The following is a 22791-nucleotide window of genomic DNA, read 5'->3' as shown; positions in this document are numbered from 1 at the left end:
GTACTGAACTTGTCTCCAGCGACGTTTCACATACATGTCAGATGGTTCAAACAATCCAGGTGGCAGAGCTGGTTTCCCTTTCAAAAGAAGAAGATGATTTGGTTTTAGCGGCTCCAAATCATTTGGATCGTCAGACAGCTTGGTGATTGGCCGATCATTAAGAATGGCTTCAATTTCACACATGACTGTATGGAGTCCATCATCATTCAACATCTGTTGCTGCATAACTGAATGCTGGACGCGATTTACCATGCGTATTAAGCGCTCCCAAACACCACCATGATGAGATCCTGCTGGTGGATTAAAACTCCATTCAACTCCAGCTGAAATTAGAGCTCCTTGAATCTTCTCATTATTCAATGCAGCGAGAGCCTCTCTTAGTTCTCTTTCTGCTCCAATTAAGTTGGTTCCATTTTCTGACCTCATATGAACAACTTGACCTCTTTTACTCCAAAATAATCCCAAATAATCCACTCCAATATTGGTGAATGGAGGTAGATCTGGAATAATTCTCTCCTTTGGAAGGTCTGCCATTTTTTGCTCCATAGCTCTTCCATTGTAACGTCTGCACAAGTGGCATGATGATATGATCTTCCTTATGGCAGAGTTAGCACTTGTTATCCAATATTTTCTTCTCGAAGCAGACAGTGTATGGTTTCTACCGCTGTGCCCTAGTAGTTGATGAATGTCCTTGAGGATGAGTGTGGAAATATGCTGCTCTTTGGAGAGGATCAGTGGATGTTTCACCTCCAAAGGCATTGCTCCTTTGCTTAGCCTGCCTCCAACTCTTAGTAATCCATCTTCCAGAATCGGATCCAGCTTGTAGATGGAACTGTGTCTGCTCACTGTTCCTGTTTCAGATGTTAAAGGAGTGATTTCATCCTTAAACCTATGCTGCTGACCATAGCGTATTATAGCCAACTCAGCTTCCAAGAGATCTTTAGGTTTCAAGATGTGACTCTCCGGGTTGACTTTGGGTTTCAGTCTTTTCACTTGACCAGCTTGTGCAGAGGGATTCAAATCCTTTCTTTTACGACTCAACTCCAACAGAATTGTCTTCAGCCTGAGAAACCAGGCCACTGACACTTTGAGCCTTTTCCAGTCTGAGAAGTAAGTAATGAGCTGGTCTGTTGCATCAAGTGATTCATTGACTATGATATTAACCGAGGTATCTTTTCTGACTTCTGGATCAACCAAATCCAATATGACATCACCGCCATAATATGTAGGCCATTCCTCTTCAGATTTGACAAGAAACGTGGGACCCTCAAGCCAACTCTTCAGAAAGTCAGGGATCTTCATTCCTCTGGATGCAGCATCAGCTGGGTTGTCTTTGGTTCCTATATGCTTCCATTGACATGGTCTTGAAACCTCTCATATGGCTGTGATCCTATTTGCCACAAATGTGTGGAAACGCTTGTCCTCGTTGTTAATGTACTTCAGAACTGAAGTACTGTCTGTCCAAAACACAGACTCATCCAAATGAAGTTGAAGCTCTGATGTTAACATCATATCCACTCTGGCAGCCAGAACAGCAGCTGTTAGTTCCAGTCGTGGAATGGTCACCATTTTTATGGATGTAACTCGAGCCTTTCCTAATAGGAAAGCAACATGAATATATATCGCCTTTGCAGTTCAGTAGCCTGATGTAAGCTACAGTCCCTTAGCCTTTTTCACTGGCATCAGCAAAGTGATGTAGTTGAGAGTGTATGGGTTCACCAAAGTCCTTTGGCTTCAATCATCTGTCCACTTTGAGTGATGCCAACAACTTAATGTCCTCCAACCACCGTCTCCACTGTTGTACGATATCTGGTGGCATGGCATCATCCCATCCACAGCTTCTCCTGCAAAGCTCTTGTTGCATTATCTTGGCTGGCAAAGTGACTGGTGCCAAAATACCCAAAGGATCGTACACCGAGCTTGTTGTGGATAGCATGCCACGTCTGGTTAGAGCCTGCTGTTTCACTTCCATCTTAAACTTAAAGGAATCTGACTCGACGCACCAGAGTAGTCCCAAAACTCTCTCAAGAGGAAGATTGTCTCTGTCCAGATCCAGGTCCTTTAGCTCTTTAGCCTTCTACTCTTCTGAGATTGTCAACAAAACTGCCCGACTATTGCTGATCCATTTTTCCAGCAAAACCTCCTCTTTTACAGAGAGCAATAAGATCTTCAACCATTTGTATTGCTGCCTTCTCCAAGCCCAAACCCATCAAACAGTCATCCACATAGACATTTTGCTTAACCGCTTCAACAGTCTTAGCAGAAAAGTCAGACTTGTTGTCGTCAGCAGTTTTCCTTAGTGCATAGCTAGCGCAACTGGGGAAAGAGACAGCCCCAAACAGATGCACCATCATTCTGTATTCCTGGATCTCTCTGGTGAAGTCTCCCTCTGGCCACCAGAGAAAACGAAGGAAATCTCGGTCTTCTTCTGTGACTTTGACCTGGTGAAACATAGCCCGTATGTCGCCCATGAATGCCACAGGTTCCTGCCTGAAACGAGTGAGAATTCCAAGCAGTGAACTGGTGAGATTGGGGCCTTGATAAAGTACATCGTTTAATGATGTTCCTTTAAATGTGGCACCACAATCAAACACCACTCGGAGAGAACCTTTTCGTGGATGGTAAACAATGTGGTGTGGGATGTACCATAATATTCAACTGCCTCAGTGCTGCTGTGTTGGTACCTGTTCAGCATAACCCTTTTCAATCACTCCATTCAGAAAGCTGGCATATTCCTTATGCAACATTGGGTTACTCACAAATCTTTTCCTCAATCCAAGTAGCCTTTGCTTTGCCACTGCAAAGTTGTTTGGAAGAAGGATGTCAGGTGTCTTAAGGGGCAACTTCAGGCTGTACCTGTTGTCCTGTAGTGTTGCAGATGTATTCATGATTTCCATACATTTTTGGTCTTCCCTTGACATCTCTTTTTCTTCTGAGGGCTTTTCATTAAAGTCATGATTATACTGACTGCTAAGCATGAGCTCCAATTTGGACATAGAAATCCTATTCACCACAACAGAAGAAAGCTCCATGTCAACATCGCTGCCATTGCTGCTTCCATGTAAAGGACCATTGATGACCCATCCCAACACTGTTCTTATAGCGTATGGGCCATTTCCACAACTGTTGACAATTTCCCAAGGTTCCAATATCTTGGGAGCGTTGGTTCCAATCAACATGTCAACATTGGCATTTATGCTGGGGATATGAATTTTTGACAAATGATTCCACCTCTTCACATCTGCGGCTGTAGCAATGTTTTCTTTGGTTACTGGTATTTGCTTCTGTGTGAGGACTTCTGGAAGAGGATAAAAGTTATTTTCCTCAAGACCAGATACCTCCATCCCAAATAAAGGAGTAAGCTGGAACGACCTTTTTCTGTCCCATAGTCTTCAAAAGAAAATTAGTTATTTTTCATGTGATGTTTAATCTGTGCATGAGATCTTCTGAGCAGAATGTGGCTGTGCTTCCAGGATCTAAAAATGCATAGGTCTGTATAATCTCACTTCCCTTTGTGGACTTGACCTGCACTGGAATAATTGAAAAAATGCAGCCATCATTTCCGGCCACAGTACGTCCACATGTCTGAGGGGGGTTTGTGATTTAGAGGTTTGTCCCAATTCCACATTAGATGTATTTATGTGGAGCGCAGTAGGATGTTGCTTTTCACAAACTTCACAGATCAAGCGTTGTTAACAGTCCAGGCTTATGTGTCCAATACACAAGCATCCAAAGCAAATTATTTTCTCCTTTAGAAATAGAATTTTGTCTCTGTGCTTCCTTTTGCTGAACTGCTTACATCTGTCCAAAACGCGAGTGTTGTGATCACAACAATGACACACCAAGCTCTCCTGTGGTTTTGAGTTATTTGTCATTTTAATTCCGACCTCACTCATTGGGAATACTGTAGCGGCAAAACTACTTCCTTTCATTCTGTTCTTTGATTGTGGCTGAAACATGTTGGAAGATTTTATAGCAACTGATTTATGTCCTGAATCCTTGATGTCTCCAAAGATCGGATCAGAAAGGACTCGTACATGTCTCTCAATGAATTTGACCAAGTCAATGAAATGAGCTCTGTTGTTTGACGCTTCCATGATGTTATACTTAAGCTTTGTTTCTCCATTGTTCCCTTAGTTTGTATGGCAACTTGAAGACAACCATTTTCATATTGGAGGGCATATCCAACTCCTGCATGTACTGAAGTTCTTCCATCACATTAGCACATCCACGCAGAAATAAAGCATAGGCTTGTAGTGCTTTAATGTCTTCTGCCTTTGTTATTGTTGGCCAAGCTAGAGCCTTTCCTATGTAAGCAGCAGCGATCTTGTACTCATTCCCAAAATGTTCTTGCAAAAGACCCTTTGTCACAATGTAGCCACTTTCTGGAGCCATGTCCTGGCAGCTACGAACCAGTTCCTGTGTCTGTCCTTTTGTGAACTGTTCTAAATAGTACAAGCAGTAGGCTTTGCTGGCTTTGTTTTCCACTCCTTGTTCAAATGATTTAATGAAAGCCTTGTACTGAAAAAGGTCTCCATCAAATATAGGAATGTCTCTTGCTGGTAGAGACAGTAAACGTTGCTGGTGAACCAGTGCAGCTGTTATTTCATTTTGCTTTTGCATTATCGTGAATAAACCTTCAGGTGGAATTCGATTGATTTGCTGATGGTGATTTTCCTGATGACTTTCCCATGCAGTTGAATCACCAGTTATCAACTCATGTGATGTTCCCAGATAATGTTGATTTTGTAAATAAGCATCTTCCTTAAATGCAAACTGCCTTTCAGCTTGCTTTGGTTCCATGTCCATCTTTGTTGGTTTGCTGGAGGATATTTTCCATGATGTGGAATCATACTCCTTTGCCAGGGGGTTAAGTATGTTTAACGATGCTAGTTTCCTTTTTTCCTTTCCCAGGTATGAGTTAATTCCATTTGTTGGTGCAAGAGAGGAACGTCGTGAATGTGAACCCTGTAAAACTGCTAGCCCAGCAGTAGATACAGCTAGCTCAGTTTCCAAATCAAGCTGTTCCTTTCTTCACTTTAATTGTAGCTCCTGTTCCTCCAGTGCATGCCTCTCAGTTAAACCTGCCACGCGAGCAACAATTGCAGCCTTGTCTGCTGCTGCTATAATTTGTGCAGATTAAGTTGTACTTGACTTTGTACTGCTGTCACTTTTGTTTGAACCTTTACCAACATTAGAAACACTGTCATCAGGATTGATTTCATCATTGTTATCACCAGTACCTTTGGTTTGACCAACCCACACCTTGATTTGGAAAATAAATTCATCATTGAACATCATTTTAGCTTTAAACCATGTTTCATGTCTTTCCCTTTCATCATGTGGCAATAAACCCATTAAAGTGTCATGCATAGACCTGGCTTCAACACACAATTCAATATAACCATCAAGAGCATTTTGAACCTTAGCATGTTCTAGGGGTTTCACCAACTAATCGACTAGTCGACTAGTCGACTACCTTTACCACTAGTCGGCGCTGTAGGCCCTAGTCGACTAGTCGTGGAAAAAAATGGAGGTAAACGAGGTGCTGCAAAATGCTACAAAACACGTCCGACATTCTTATGTATGGCAGTACTTCAACGAAGATGTAACCAACTCCACAGTGAAGTGTCAGTTGTGTACAGCTGTACTGAAGTACAATACAAATGCATCTGCTATGCGCAACCATCTGAAGATGAAACACCCGCTGCCGACAGTTAGCACTAGCAGTAATGCTAGCACCAGTGAGCAACGGACCGGCGTCAGCACTGAACAGAGGCAAACGAACAGCAAGAAAACACGGGTCAACAGTGATGCAGATGATGAGCTACGGGATTACTGCCAGCGGACACCGCATATCCCCACAATGGATAATCCACTGGAGTGGTGGGCAGAAAACGTGCACCGCTTCCCCCGCTTTCGAGGAGCTACCTGGCTATTCCAGCCACAAGCACCCCGAGTGAGAGGGTTTTTTCCCTGGCAGGCAACACTGTCACCCGAAAGCGGTCAAGCCTCCTTCCCTCACATGTCGATGCGTTGGTGTTCAAACCAAAAATATGGAAAGGTGGACGTTATCGTGGAGGACAGCGAATAAAGTGTTGCACAATGCGCTGTTGCGCACTGGATTTACGTGGCATTTATGTAAACAAGAGTTTTTTGCTCTCGATTTTGGTGAGTCCAGTGTTTGTTATTTACTCAGCCATGTAACACAAATTAAAATGCAGTGTTTAATGTTACTGTATGAGTTCCAATAGAAAATACAGTTGTAAACCTCTCTTTGTGTGTCTCTATTATGACGTAACGACTAGTCGACTAGTCGACTACTATTTTGAAAAACTAGTCGACTAGTAAATATTGGTAGTTGTGAAACTCCGAGCATGTTCACACTTTAACATCAAATCTTTTATATTTGTTCTTAATTTGCTAGCTTTATTTAGCTTAGCCTTTCTGCCATTTTGCAACCTCTCAAGTTTTTCCGCAAGTGCTTTGGCAGAGAGTTTAACTACCCGCTTAGTGCTTTGCGCATCACTACAGCTGGCCACGCTATCCAGCTTGCCAGAAGCTGACGCGCTGTCAGCTGCTGGCGGCGCGTAATCTGACGCGCTGGTACGTCCGCAGCGCGCTCCTCCATATTTGAATGTCTTAAAGTCAAACGGATTGTCACAAATCAATCAGTACAATGCAAGCGCTTATTGTTCATCCCTTTAACAACCAATGCATTGGAATTACGCCCTTATGTGTGCAAACAACTTAATTCCTATGGCCATTTAAACCGGTTGTAGCGCGCTACACATACCTCCTCAGATGAACGTAGTTCCGTGACAAGCGGCGAAAAGCTTCCCGGCACCATTCACCGCGTTGCTCCTGTCGCTTTCCTGCGCAGCAGATGAGCAAACGAGTTGTAGCTGTCCTCCTCTCGGCGTCAGGTGGCTGATAACAGCTGAGCAGCCGGCGTGTTGTTTTCCTCCTCTCGGCGTCCAGTAGAAGGTGAGCAGCCGGCGGGTTGTTTTCCTCCTCTCTGCGTCCGGTAGAAGGTGAGCAGCCGCTCTCAGCGTTCGATAAACGCAACGAAAAATGTCCTCTTGTGTAACTCCAAAAAAGTCAAGTTTTTGACTATACAGGACTGTCTCAGAAAATTAGAATATTGTGATAAAGTTCTTTATTTTCTGTAATGCAATTAAAAAAACAAAAATGTCATACATTCTGGATTCATTACAAATCAACTGAAATATTGCATGCCTTTTTATTATTTTAATATTGCTGATTATGGCATACAGCTTAAGAAAACTCAAAAATCCTATCTCAAAAAATTAGAATAGTTCCTCAGACCAAGTAAAAAAAAAAGATTTATAACAGCAAAACACAATCAAACATTTGAAAATGTCCATTAATGCACTCAGTACTTGGTTGGGAATCCTTTTGCACGGATTACTGCATCAATGCGGCGTGGCATGGAGGCAATCAGCCTGTGGCATTGCTGAGGTGTTATGGATGCCAAGGATGCTTCAATAGCGGCCTTTAGCTCATTAGCATTGTTGGGTCTGGTGTCTTTCAGCTTCTTCTTCACAATACCCCACATATTCTCTATGGGGTTCAGGTCAGGGGAATTTGCAGGCCAATCGAGGACAGTAATGCCATGGTCAGTACACCAGTTACTGGTGGTTTTGGCACTGTGGGCAGGTGCCAGATCATGCTGGAAAATGAATTCCTCATCTCCATAGAGCTTTTCAGCAGACGGAAGCATGTAGTGCTCTAAAATCTCTTGGTACACAGCTGCATTTACTCTGGGCTTGATTAAACACAGTGGACCAACACCAGCAGCTGACATGGCTCCCCAAAGCATCGCTGACTGTGGGAACTTCACACTGGATTTCAAGCAACTTGGATTTTGCTCCTCTCCAGCCTTTCTCCAGACTCTGGCGCCTTGACTTCCAAATGAAATACAAAACTTGCTTTCGTCTGAAAAGAGGACTTTGGACCACTGTGCAACTGTCCAGTGCTTCTTTTCCTTAGCCCAAGTCAGACGCCTCTTCCGTTGTCTTGAGTTCAGAAGTGGCTTGACCATGGGAATACGGCTATTGTAGCCCATTTCCCGGACACGTCTGTGAACAGTGACTTTTGATACCTGGACTCCAGCTTCAGTCCACTGTCTTTGAAGCTCCCCCAAATTCTGGAAGCGACTCTTCTTCACAATGCTGTTAAGGCTGCGGTCATCTCTCTTGGTTGTGCAGCGTTTCCTGCCACATTTCCCCCTTCCAACAGACTTTTTGTGGATGTGCTTTGAAACTGCACTCTGTGAACAGCTTGCTCTTTGAGAAATTTCTTTTTGTGTCTTACCCTCCTGATGGAGGGTGTCAATGACGGTCCTCTGGACAGCAGTCAGATCAGCAGTCTTCCCCATACTTGTGATTTAGTTTACTGAACCAAGCTGAGTGTTTTTCAAGGCTCAGGAAACCCTTGCAGGTGTTTCGAGTTAATTAGACGATTCAAGTGATTCGTTGAACACCCTACTAGTATACTTTTTCATGATATTCTAATATTTAGAGATAGGATATTTGAGTTTTCTTAAGCTGTATGCCATAATCAGCAATATTAAAATAATAAAAGGCTTGCAATATTTCAGTTGATTTGTAATGAATCCAGAATGTATGACATTTTTGTTTTTTTAATTGCATTACAGAAAATAAAGAACTTTATCACAATATTCTAATTTTCTGAGACAGTCCTGTATGTAGAGGCCAAGCCAACGCTTTAAGCCTCTGAGGATACGCTTTGTGGGTGTAATTGACGCACACAAGATTGCTGCCGAATAAAGGTCAGAAACCAAGTTTCCAGTTTGAAACAGTCCATTTATTTCCATTTTACTGGTTTCCATTTTAATTGCTTCTTTCCATATTCACCACACGATATTACCGTTTACACAATACCTTTGCTTTGCTTGTAATCCCGTCTTGTGTGTGTGCTTCGTGTGTGCTCCGTGAGTGTGTGTTCTCTGTGTGTGTGTTCTCCGTGTGTGGTCAAAAACTGTATGGCCTTCCGGCGGAACCTCTCACCACCAAACATAGGTTCCTACCTTTATACCCACAGATGTTAATTGGCTCCTACAGACGTTGTCTGATTATATAATCATATGCGCGGGCCGCGAGTGTCTGTTGATCTCCAGATTAACAGCAGCATGAGAATAACCTGCCGAAAGTGCCGATTCTCCATGGTAGAGGCTACGGTAGAAATTGCCGGGATTTGCGTTTTTACCCCCTTAATGTCTGACCAATGGTTGAACAGCATTTCCGTGCACATGACTTGTGTTTAAAGTTTATAGTCCGTTTGAATTTTGCCCGTGTGAACGTAAACCAAACCTTCTGAAAAAGGAAACAATGTAACAAACTGTTGTCTGGTGAGCACCAGAAAATTTACTATTACGGCCCGTCTTCACTAAAGGCATGAAAAAATCTTGAGGCTGGGCGTGTCTGAAGCTTGGCGATTTTTTGCGAGCAACCAATCACATGAATCTCCCGCCCCCGACATACAAAGCAATAGCAATGTTAAAACGAAGTAAACTGGATATAAACTCTCCAAATAGGCGAAAAAACTATCAGTTTCACCCACTGTCTCTGCCACCTCCCTCCATGCCTGGTTCCTCCGGTTTGTATCCCGGTAAATAGTTCCGGTCGTAAAGAACCGGTTGATTTGCTACCGTAATATCTCGTTTGGAATATGAGGAAATGAACTGCGGTCTGGCTCTCCCAGCTTGCACGCGGTTTGATTGGCTGCGCTTGCACTGGCGGGATTTGCATAAACACGATTTGATTGGCTGATTCCAAGCATCGAGCCTCAAAAGTTGAACATTGTTCAACTTTTGATGCCGATAGATGCTCGTGATGCTTGCAAAGCCATGCCATGCTCCCCACAATGCAGTTCGGCGAAGATTAAACATCTTCTACGTCACCCCATTCAAATGAATGGGCGAAGCGTTGAAAGCATCTTTTATGCCTGTAGTGTAGACGTACCGTTAGGTGTGAATGCACCCTAAAAGAAGGGTTCTACCTCCTTTGTTATCTGAAATCGCCATACTAACTTTTCTTCTTCTTGTAGTTTGTTCTTTTTGTTGTTATGTTTCTTCTTGTTCTTCATTTGTTGTTTAAGGGTGGCTGGCTAACAGCTTTTAGGCGCAATACCGCTCCCTGGATTATAAATAGTGTTACAGATGGAGCACTGAATTTCGGACTCCAGCTTACAGCTTCCTGCCTACCACCAGCCAAAGACCAGTATAGAGGAATGTTAAGCCCTCCCACTATTTTCCAAGAGGGCGTTGCCAGATTTTCAATTTCAGGTTTTAACCAGGAGATGGCGCTTCATTCACAAATACAGAAAGACAAGTTTCATGGACTTTCAGTTGTGTTTTGAAGAGCATTTTAACACATCAATATTTTAGATCAACTAAAGTATATCTAATCTTGTAATTCAATAATATATAGTCTTTATATATTAAATAATCATAATTATAATGTAAATGTTTACATTACACTTCTTTATTTGTTATGCTCATACTTTAACCTTTACAATCGTTTTGCTTTAATATGCAGTATATTTTTGTGTTTGCTTCCTCCTGCTCCCTTTCGGACACATACTGTATGATTTATTATTATTATTAATATGAAGATATTATTAAGATAAGATAAGATGTTACTTTATTGATTGAACATTTTAGTTTAGAATGTGCTGTCCCACGGTAATTCAGAAGGCTCACAGGTCACATTCCGAGCATTATTTAAAACAATAGGTGCTTTCACACCTTCTACAGTTTGATTTGTATAGAGGGAGCTCTGTCAGTTTTCGAATTACATTAAATTTGCTTTCGGGGAGCCCTATTTTTCAGAGCACATCCTGCTACTAAATATGTCACACGCACGCTCTGTTGACTGGCGCAGCAGCGCGGATGCGATCAATTGCTATAAAAACACTCTTCTACTAATACAGACGGTGTCACTATGCCGGCGGATGTGGCCGTTGTTGAAGCCTCTTCAGGCTCCGCATCGGCAGGCCTCTCCCTCGGTGTGGAGCTGTCAAACTCGACCCTAACGCCGCTTACAGCCAGCCAACTAAAAGTTGTTTTCCGTTCACGTTGTCATTTTTAGACTCCTTCGCTTCTTTGCTTGTGAATCCAAAAGCTGTGACGCTTGGCTGTTTTCGTTTTGCCATATTTTTTTATTACAAAGCCAGAGTTAAAAAAATATCAATATGAACATTTCAAATACCGCGCCGGCATCACCGCCATAATCATAGCAACGTAAGTAAGAATGCAGCGCCGCCACATACAGATGGCAACACCCAGACATATTCACAAATATAAAACAAATATTCAGAAACTGTAATGAACAATAATTATTATTTATTTCAAGAACTGTTATTTACAGAAACTCAACATTTCTAATCTGTGTGACACAAATATGCACGACTGTTTCGGGCTCCCCCTATTTATCTCAAAGTCAGCCTTCAGGGGAGCTCCCTCCCTCTTCGGGGGAGCCAAGCTCCTCCTAGCTCCCCCCCATTTCGAACAGTGTCTGTGGCTGAATGGCCAGCGATTAGGTGCGGCGCATTTGTCATAGGTGATCAGAGCTAACTGCCTGCCGTCAGATTTCATTTAAAAAACAGATCTGATTTTAAGACTATTTCTGCGCTCATAAAGAATGATAAGAATAAGAATAATGCGTATTGAACTGGTTTCATTAATTAGTGAGTTTATTTAATACTAGAACCGCCAATCGGGTCAATTTGTGTGATGTGTTGTTGTGTGTGTGCAATGTAACTTTTTTTCAATAAAATATTAAAGTATCCCAGTCCCTGACTTTTCCTGAAAGTGTGTTATGTAGCACCCTATGTTGTTAAAAATTGCATTCTAATAGCGGGATTTGACGGGTTTAGGTAGGCCTATACAAAAACCTCTGGCGGTTCTAGTGTTAAGGTAATTAGGTACAGTAGAAGCCCTTTTTTTTTATCAGTAACGAATTTAGCAGTTGAACATAAAAGTCAACTAACTGAGGGTCACTTGCAATGACAGTGTTGTGTCTAACTGTAAGCTTGTCACTCAGAGTAACCTACCGTTAATTTAGCTGCTGGAGAAGAAAGATCAAGGGGGGAGGGGGGGAGAGAGCTGTGGTTGATGGGCCATTAGTTGTGTAAATACACAGCTGAGAGCTGCCGTTTCATTCAGACTGTTTAAAAAACTGTAACAACTGACTATTTTTCTTAGCGGATGCATGTCAATTTAAATCAATACATACAACTATTTTTTAAATCAATACATACAACTATTGTTTAAATCAATAAAAAAAAAATCTAAATCCATAAAAGCATTTCAATTAATATTGGGAGTCATGTCGTTACTTTGTTGAGAATTTGGCCGTGTAATAAGCGGGATAATTTGCAGCGACTTGTTCCTTATGGGGAAAATAACACCCGTCATGTGTGTGTAGTAGAGGTGTGTGTGGTTAAAATACTTTCATGAAGTGAGGGAATTTCCTTCTATAAAACAGCTGTGGGCAGCAGTGAGTGTCACGGACATGAATTCATAGATCAAGGCAGACTGGTGCACACACTCTCCTGTCCTGCCAGGCGACACGCCCGTTCTAAGCCGTGTCCCTCACTCCTCACATCCCAAACATCCCCACAACAAGTGTATTATGTTGTTACATCGTTTCAGATGTTATGTTTCAGTTGTGCTCTGTCTATGTTCAGTGATGCAAACTTGTCACCTTTCGGCGAAATTCGCCGTTTTGAATCCAAAATAAGTTGTTTGTGTGATTCATGTAGATCTGCAATACAAATATTTTTGGGGTATGGGGGGGGCTGGGACCCGGAGTAATCTGCGGCCGTGAGCTGTTATGTGCCATCATGACACGCATGGTGTTCTTTTTTTATATATTATAATGAAGTACGAGCTGTGTGCACGAGTCTTCCTGCCTGTCGGCTCTGCTCATGGTGGATGTATAATACGGCTCTGCTGCTTCGAGATCATGGTCTAGCTTCAGCAGCTATATTACCTACGGGTGCGTTCGTTAATATTAACTGTGCGTCCGGAGTCACTGTGGCACAGACTGGACCGCTGGTGAACAGCTGTTAGAACGGGCCGTTCAGGTGTTCAGAGCAGAGCTCCCTGTCGGAGCGGCAGAGCGTGATGTGAACTGAAAAGTTTTTCTGTGGCAATATTATTTAAGGAATCGTTGAGCTAGCTAGCTAGCATACATTGTCACTATCTGCGAACGTTAGCTTTAGCCTTCTATTTCTAATAGTTTTTTTCATAGGCTATAAACAGAGGTGGTATAAGTATATATATTGTACTTGAGTAAAAGTAGAAGTACTCAGATCTTGTACTTGAGTAAAAGTAATAGTCCCAGAGTGTAGGAATACTCTGTTACAGTAAAAGTCCTGCATTCAAAATGTTCCTCAAGTAAAAGTAGAAAAGTATTATCATCAAAATATAGTGAAAGTAGCGACAGTAAAAGTAGTCATTGTGCAGATTGGTCCATTTCAGAATAATAGATATGATATGTTTTATAATGATTGATCATGAAAGTGTTCTCAAAGCTGCTAAAGGTGCAGCTAGTTTGAATGACTTTGTATACTGCAGGGTAGCTTGTGGATTTACTCCAGGTGGAACTAAAGTCTGATTTAACACTTGATTATATTTCACTTAATTAATCCAGATCTGTGAAGTAACTAAAGGTATTACATACATGTAGTGGAGTCAAAGTACACCATGTACCTCTGAACTGTAGTGGAGTAGAAGAACAAAGTAGCAAAACATTGAAATACTTAAATAAATTACAAGTATCTCAAAATTGTGCCCAAGTATAGTACTACTTGTTGAGTTTATGAACTTAGTTACTTTACACCATGTGGCTATAAAGATAGAAAGACTAAGCCTTGCACAGAGGCCTGAAAATACATTTTCAAAATTGTTGAGCATTTCAAAATGCTCAACAGTGCTGCCAAAATTATAAACTGACTGCTACACAATTTGAAATAAATGCTTTTATATATTTCTATTATGTGACTCTTTGGCTGTTATTATTAACACTGCTGCTTTAGTTGTTCTGACTGCTAAAATCCTCTGTCATTCCGTGGGGTGGGGGAGCCGGGGGCTCGGATCCTTGTCACCTTTTTCATACCTGATGAGTTTGCATCCCTGTATGTTAAAAAGCCTCAGTCACCTTAATTCATGTAATAAAAACATCTCAGGTCAGTAACACTCAAAGCTAAATGTGCAATACCATGTTCAGCTATGTTACTATTTATAATGTTATTGTTGTTACATCAGAAGATGTACATATTGAAATGATTTCTTAACTTACAGTAAGCTATTTTTTACAATGTGTGTTGGAAGGATTTATTAAATCTTTTAGAGAAGGGTGAACTATAAGCCTGAATTACATAAAATGTTATACCTAAAAACATAAAAGCCACAATAAATAAGTCACAATTATTGTAGTTATTTTTACCTCCCGTATTGCTTTCAACCCACCAGCTTTTATGGTGTTGTTACGTCACTAACTGTAAGCTTGTCACATACAGTCTATGGTCACTCAGAGTAACCTACTGTTAATTTAGCTGCTGGAGAAGAAAGATCAGGGGGGGAGGGGGGGAGAGAGCTGTGGTTGATGGGCCATTAGTTGTGTAAATACAAAGCTGAGAGCTGCCGTTTCATTCAGACTGTTTAAAAAACTGTAACAACGGACTATTTTTCTTAGCGGATGCATGTGAATTTAAATCAATACATACAACTATTTTTTAAATCAATAAAAACATTTTCTAAATCCATAAAAGCATTTCAATTAATATTGGGAGTCATGTCGTTACTTTGTTGAGAATGTGGCCATGTAATAAGCGGGATAATTTGCAGCGACTTGTTCTTTATGGGGAAAATAACACCCTTCATCGACGACGACCGACGAAACTCCATTAAAATATACATATTTTTGGTGAATTACTGAGTTTAGGCACGTTAATAACGTTTTAATGAAGTTGAATACAGTATATTCATATGTGTCAGTGATTTCATGTCAATTCCGCGAACATAAACATAAATGATCGTGGTGAAGATGATGATTAAATTAGGATTAAAAATCGAGAGCTGGGCTGCATTTCCTCCCGTTCGTTTTTTTCGAATAACAAAATTATTTTGTTAAATAACAACATGGTGATGTTTTGTAAATGATTACATGTCTCTTATTTAGCACAGTAGTATGATATCCGTGACATATGGATCTTAACAAAGTTCCGCTGTACATCCAGCATACTGTATCTCACTTTATTTTACATGAGCTCCAGTGTGGAACCCCACTGCACCCCCTGGTGGATCAATGATCCATTGCAGCTGGCTTCATTATAATTACATTTATCTATCACGGGGGCGGTCTCAAGTCAAGCTGGAGGTTTTCCCTTGAGCGAGGGCAGATCACGTACCAATCACGGCCCTCGCGTTTCAAACTGTCCGAAATGAATCGCTCCATCTGTATGGATACTGCCCTGAATGACAGACTTTTTTCCCACAAAAAAGGCGTATTCGTCGTGTGACTGTATGTGCCGAACCGTGACGTCCGAACCGTGACGATACGGGACGAATACGGATACCGTTACACCCCTAAATTGCACACATTTTCTTTTAATAAACACTGAAAATGGGTCCCACAGACCCAAACAGCACACAAAGGTTAAAGGTTGGAATATAATAATGTTAAAATGTGATAAATATATACACTGCAAAAAACAAAAAAAAGAGGAGTAAAAGAAGCCCCCGACTTGTTTTATTTTTTTAAAGTAGTTATCCTAAAAAAGGTTGATGACCCCTGCAATAGGGTCTTCGCCGACCTCTGGTCTCAGACCCTAGTAATCGGATCAATATCAATAAGCGATTAAATTGATCCTACGGATATCAAGCATGCGAGTTGCAGTCACGTGACTGGGCTCGCGCGGACTAGCTGCGCGAGCGATTACAATAGGGTCTTTGCCGACCTCTGGTCTCAGACCCTAATAATAACATCAATAACGGTGTTGCTGTGTTGCAGGTTCTCTCTGCTGAAGGGTAAGCTGGCCTCAGGTGTGAGCACATTCAACAGAGGACCTGAAGGACTGGAGGCTAAAATCGTCCTCATTAACACGTGAGTCCCTTTCAAAATAAAACACCTAATCACTGTCGACCTGTAATTATTATTTATTATTTATCTATTATTTTCAAACAGATTCTGGGTTTTATCAGCACTAATGATAATTTTAATAATAATGATATTTTTAATGTAAAAGATAAATAATTGTAATAATAATAATTAAAGAAAATCATAATAATTATTTAAATTCCAATATGTTGTGTGTCTCAGGCTGTACAACATGCGTGTGGAGGACGTGTGCGATGTTGACTGGGACGAGGTCGCTCATACTGTCGGGTGAGGTCATAATTTCAAACTGTCACCCACTCATACAGAGCTGGTAACCAAGGTGACCAGGTGGTAACCATGGTAACAAGGTCTCTCCTTACTGTGTGTGTGTGTGTGTGTGTGTGTGTGTGTGTGTGTGTGTGTGTGTGTGTGTGTGTGTGTGTGTGTGTGTGTGTGTGTGTGTGTGTGTGTGTGTGTGTGTGTGTGTGTGTGTGTGTGTGTGTGTGTGTGTGTGTGTGTGTGTGTGTGTGTGTGTGTGTGTGTGTGTGTTTCAGGAAGGTGACTCCTGTCTGTGTTCAGAAGAGTTTCCACAGACTGAAGGTTTCCAGAGTTCCTCACTGGAGCGGCCTGTTCTACGGAGGTACTGCTATACACCTGACTACTACAGTAATACTACTAATATACTAGGGAGAACTACAGTAATACTGCTGATTACTACACTAATACTGCTGAGTACCCTAGTATATATCACTGTTAGATACATCTACTGCTAACACCTTCAGTCATAAACTTATAACTATGGCTTTCGGCAAAGAGAGGATGTTGTCAGGCGGCGTTTCCACCCTGAATCACCACTGCCCATCCTCCCCTGGCTTCCAGCTTCCAGCACAACTCCTCCCGTCTGTTCCAGAGCTAACAAGAGCTCTTTCCGCTGCCTCCCCCAACCTATGAGCAACTGTATTCAGCTCCCTTCCTGTTAGTCCCAGAGCTGTGAGCATCTTTCACACTGATTGCACCGGGAAGCCCCTGCAGCCAACTTCAACTGGATATAGCCAGGTCTGCTACCCTTTGTCCATGCATTGATGGACCAGGTCCTGGTACTTTTTGGCTTAACCCTCCTTTCGGAGGCCTCTTCGCACCTGTATTTCAAAGGGGCTGTCAGCTCAATAATGATGATCTTCCTCCTCCGACCATATGACCATGTCAGGCCTCATGGGTTTTACACTCCTCTTCAATGGCTGTGTGAAGTTGTTGGATGTTGGCAGGAACTGGAACAAACTGTCGTATACACTGATCAAGAGCATCCCTAATATGCTCAATGGGTGACATGTCCGGTAAGGAAGCAGGTCATGCAAGAACTGGGATGTTTTCAGCTTGAATTGTGTACAGATCCTTGCAACATGGGGTCGTTCATTATCATGCTGCAATATGAGGTGATTGTGGATGATGTATGGAACAACAACGGGCCTCAGGATCTCGTCACGGTAACTCTGTGCATTCAAAATGCCATCAATAAAATACACCTGTGTTCGTTGTCCGTAACCTACACCTGCTCATACCACAACCCCACACCCACCATGGGCCACTCGATTCACAACGTTGACATCAGCAAACCGCTCACGCACATGTCTGCCATCTTGCCTGTACAGTGAAAACCGGGTTTCACAGAGAAGAGAACACCTTTCCAAAGTTCCAGATGCCAACGAAGGTAAGCATTTGCCCACTCAAGTCAGTTACCACAACGAACTGCAGTCAGGTCAGGACCCCGGAGATGACGATAGCATGCAGATGGGCTCCCCTGATGTGGTCTGTGGTTGTGAGGCCAGTTGGATGTACTCGGGAACGCCTTTGGAGACGGCTCTAACGCTTTTTCAGCATCCAAGGAAATAACACACTCAGGAACTGAATCAGAGGGAGAGTACAAGATATTAAATAAACGATGTGTATTGAAATATGATTGGCGGTTTTTGACAAAACCAGTTTAGTCTTCTGAGACAATTGTTGGCAAGATGTTCTCCAATCTTCGGGCCAGAACTTTAGCCAGAATTTTGGCATCAACGTTTAATAAAGAGATAGGCCTATAGGAGGAACATTCAATCTGGACTTTACCTTTCTTTGCAATAAGAATGATGGTTGCTTCATAAAATGATAAGGGAAGTTTGCCTTGTTTGAAAGATTCTGACAGAACTAAACTGAGTTCAGGAGAAATCAGTGAAGAGAACGTTTTGAAGAACTCTGCAGGGAACCCGTCGGGTCCTGGATATTTTACAGACTGTAGGGGGAGGAGATAGCTATAGCTATTTCAGCTTGCGAAATAGGCTCCTCCAGTCATACACTATGTTCAGTAGAGATTTTGGGGAGGCTTAAGTTGTTTAAGAAACCTTCCATCATTTGTTATCATTGTGAAATTCAGAAGAGTAGAGCCTAGAATACAATTCCTGAACTTGCATTAATGGCGGTGTGGCCTGAGGTGATACTGCCATCCTCCTTGGCAATTTGAGTTATGAACTGCTTAGCCTTGTATTTTCTCAACTGATTAGCCAGCAGCTTACCAGATTTTCCCCCATGACCATAAAACCAACTTTACTTCTTTACAAGTTCAATTGGATGTGTCGAAAAGAGATCAAATTCAGTTTGTACAGATGTAGCACTGAATTTCAGACTCCAGCTTACAGCTTCCTGCCTACGACCTGCCAAAGAGCAGTATAGAGGAATGTTAAGCCCTCCCACTATTTTCCAAGAGGGCGTTGCCAGATTTTCAATGTCAGGTTTTAACCAGGAGATGGCGCTTCATTCACAAATACAGAAAGACAAGTTTCATGGACTTTCAGTTGTGTTTTGAAAAGCATTTGAACACATCAATATTTCAGATTAACTAAAGTATATCTAATCTTGTAATTCAATAATATATAGTCTTTATATATTAAATAATCATAATTATAATGTAATGATTACATTACACTTCTTTATTTGTTATGCTCATACTTTTACCTTTACAATCGTTTGCTTTAATATGCAGTATATTTTTTGTATATTTTTGTGTTTGCTTCCTCCTGCTCCCTTTCGGACACATACTGTATGATTTATTATTATTATTAATGTGAAGATATTTTTAAGATAAGATAAGATGTTACTTTATTGATTGAACATTTTAGTTTAGAATGTGCTGTCCCACGGTAATTCAGAAGGCTTACAGGTCACATTCCGACCATTATTTAAAACAATAGGTGCTTTCACACCGTCTACAGTTTGATTTGTATAGAGGGAGCTCTGTCAGTTTTCGAATTAGCCATTTGCTTTCGGGGAGCCCTATTTTTCAGAGCACATCCTGCTACTAAATATGTCACACGCACGCTCTGTTGACTGGCGCAGCAGTGCGGATGCGATCAATTGCTATAAAACACTCTTCTACTAATACAGACGGTGTCACTATGCCGGCGGATGTGGCCGTTGTTGAAGCCTCTTCAGGCTCCGCATCGGCAGGCCTCTCCCTCGGTGTGGAGCTGTCAAGCTCGACCCTAACGCCGCTTACAGCCGGCAAACTAAAAGTTGTTTTCCGTTCACGTTGTCATTTTTAGACTCCTTCGCTTCTTTGCTTGTGAATCCAAAAGCTGTGACGCTTGGCTGTTTTCGTTTTGCCATATTTTTTATTACAAAGCCAGAGTTAAAAAAATATCAATATGAACATTTCAAATACCGCGCCGGCATCACCGCCATAACCTTAGCAACGTAAGTATGAATGCAGCGCCGCCACGTACAGATGGCAACACCCAGACATATTCACAAATATAAAACAAATATTCAGAAACTGTAATGAACAATAACTATTATTTATTTCAAGAACTGTTATTTACAGAAACTCAACATTTCTAATCTGTGTGACACAAATATGCACGATTGTTTTGGGCTCTCCCTATTTATCTCAAAGTCAGCCTTCAGGGGAGCTCCCTCCCTCTTCGGGGGAGCCAAGCTCCCCCTAGCTCCCCCCCATTTCGAACAGTGTCTGTGGCCGAATGGCCAGCGATTAGGTGCGGTGCATTTATCATAGGTGATCAGAGCTAACTGCCTGCCGTCAGATTTCATTTAAAAAACTGATCTGATTTTAAGACTATTTCTGCGCTCATAAAGAATGATAAGAATAAGAATAATGCGTATTGAACTGGTTTCATTAATTAGTGAGTTTATTTAACACTAGAACGGCCAATCGGGTCAATTTGTGTGATGTGTGTTGTGTGTGTGCAATGTAACTTTTTTTCAATAAAATATTAAAGTCTCTCAGTCCGTGACTTTTCCTGAAAGTGTGCTATGTAGCACCCTATGTTGTTAAAAATTGCATTCTAATAGCGGGATTTGACGGGTTTAGGTAGGCCTATACAAAAACCTCTGGCGGTTCTAGTGTTAAGGTAATTAGGTACAGTAGAAGCCCTTTTTGATCAGTAACGAATTTAGCAGTTGAACATAAAAGTCCACTAACTGAGGGTCACTTGCAATGACAGTGTTGTGTCTAACTGTAAGCTTGTCACTCAGAGTAACCTACCGTTAATTTAGCTGCTGGAGAAGAAAGATCAAGGGGGGAGGGGGGGAGAGAGCTGTGGTTGATGGGCCATTAGTTATGTAAATACACAGCTGAGAGCTGCCGTTTCATTCAGACTGTTTAAAAAACGGTAACAACGGACTATTTTTCTTAGCGGATGCATGTCAATTTAAATCAATACATACAACTATTTTTTAAATCAATAAAAACATTTTCTAAATCCATAAAAGCATTTCAATTCATATTGGGAGTCATGTCGTTATTTTGTTGAGCGACTTGTTCCTTATGGAGAAAATAACACCCGTCATGTGTGTGTAGAGGTGTGTGTGGTTAAAACACTTTCATGAAGTGAAGGAATTTCCTTCTATAAAACAGCTGTGGGCATCAGTGAGTGTCACGGACATGAATTCATAGATCAAGGCAGACTGGTGCACACACTCTCCTGTCCTGCTAGGCGACACGCCCGTTCTAAGCCGTGTCCCTCACTCACATCCCAAGCATCCCCAAAAAGTGTATTATGTTGTTACATCTCAGATGTTATGTTTCAGTTGTGCTCTGTCTATGTTCAGTGATGCAAACTTGTCACCTTTCGGCGAAATTCGCCGTTTTGAAGGGGGGAGAGAACTGCCGTTTCATTCACACTGTTTAAAAAACGGTAACAACGGACTATTTTTCTTAGCGGATGCATGTCAATTTAAATCAATACAACTATTTTTTAAATCAATAAAAACATTTTCTAAATCCATAAAAGCATTTAAATTAATATTGGGAGTCATGTCGTTACTTTGTTGAGAATGTGGCCATGTAATAAGCGGGATAATTTGCAGCGACTTGTTCCTTATGGGGAAAATAACACCCGTCATCCAGATCAGGATCCCTCCGCTACGCTTTGGGATCCTGATCTGCCGACGAGGCTCCATTAAAATATAAATATTTTTAGTGAATTACTGAGTTTAGGCACGTTAATAACGTTTTAATGAAGTTGAATATAGTATATTCATATGTGTCAGTGATTTCATGTCAATTCGGCGAACATAAACATAAATGATCGTGGTGAAGTTGATGATTAAATTAGGATTAAAAATCGAGAGCCGGGCATTTCCTCCTGTTCGTTTTTTTCGACAAACAACATTATTTTGTTAAATAACAACATGGTGATGTTTTTTAAATGATTACATGTCTCTTATTTAGCACAGAGTATGATATCCGTGACATATGGATCTTAACAAAGTTCCGCTGTACATCCAGCGTACTGTATCTGACTTTATTTCACATGAGCTCCAGTGTGGAACCCCACTGCACCCCCTGGTGGATCAATGATCCATTGCAGCTGGCTTCATTATAATTACATTTATCTATCACGGGGGCGGTCTCAAGTCAAACTGGAGGTTTTCCCTTGAGCGGGGGCAGATCACATACCAATCACGGCCCTCGCATTTCAAACTGTCTGAAATGAATCGCTACATCTGTAGACCATCAGAAAGCAGCTTCGTGAGAAGGAAGCAACTGTTGATACGATTACTTGGAAATGGAAGAAACACAAAATGACCATCAATCGCCATCAGTCGGTCTGGAGCTCAACTTAAGGCCTCGCCCCATAGGGTATTGATGATAACTAGAGAGTGCAATTCCTGAAGAAATTGCTAGTGGGAATGCTTTATGCTAAAAAGTTGACGCTAAACTGATATGCTGAAATGTAATGTGTAAGAAGAAAGTGAGGAATTTAGATGTAAATGATACATTTCACTGGGGGCTTGAATGTGTGATGAGAGAAGAAAGGAAAGTAAAAAGGCTTGGAAAAGCAGCAGAATATTTGAACTGCAAACTTTTGAACTAACTTGATGGCGAACGATCTGTCACCATGCCAACGGTATTTGATGACATCCCATAATACGCTTAGATGCGTATCATCTGCAGGAAATAGCGTCTGAGGGTTTCTTAATATTTAATAAACTATGAATGTTTCATATCCATATAACGGGAAGAAACTCAGCTAACTGATGATATGAACAATTTTTACCAAAAAAAACACAAGGCTAACGCTGAGCCTCTGAATTAGCCCTGAGCGAAAAAATGCTAACGCCGTTAGCACAGAACTCAGAGTAT

The 22791-nt window shown here is 41.5% G+C and overlaps 1 protein-coding gene across 2 annotated transcripts in view; it reads left to right on the top strand.

The window, feature by feature from the left end:
• Positions 1-22791, top strand: part of LOC307020800 (transcription termination factor 1-like) — a 98975-nt gene that overhangs the window by 67253 nt on the left and 8931 nt on the right. For both annotated transcript variants that reach the window (XM_079652375.1, XM_079652381.1), the window contains exons 9-11: positions 16065-16157; positions 16374-16439; positions 16706-16791. In XM_079652375.1, the coding sequence (XP_079508501.1) occupies positions 16065-16157; positions 16374-16439; positions 16706-16791 (245 nt within the window). The remainder of the gene's footprint in view (positions 1-16064; positions 16158-16373; positions 16440-16705; positions 16792-22791) is intronic.

The sequence above is a fragment of the Notothenia rossii genome (genome assembly GCF_949606895.1).
Source record: "Notothenia rossii genome assembly, chromosome: 9".
NCBI classification, from domain to species: domain Eukaryota; kingdom Metazoa; phylum Chordata; class Actinopteri; order Perciformes; family Nototheniidae; genus Notothenia; species Notothenia rossii.
The sequence above is the reverse complement of the archived record's forward strand: the minus strand, read 5'-3'. Positions and strand labels throughout refer to the sequence as shown.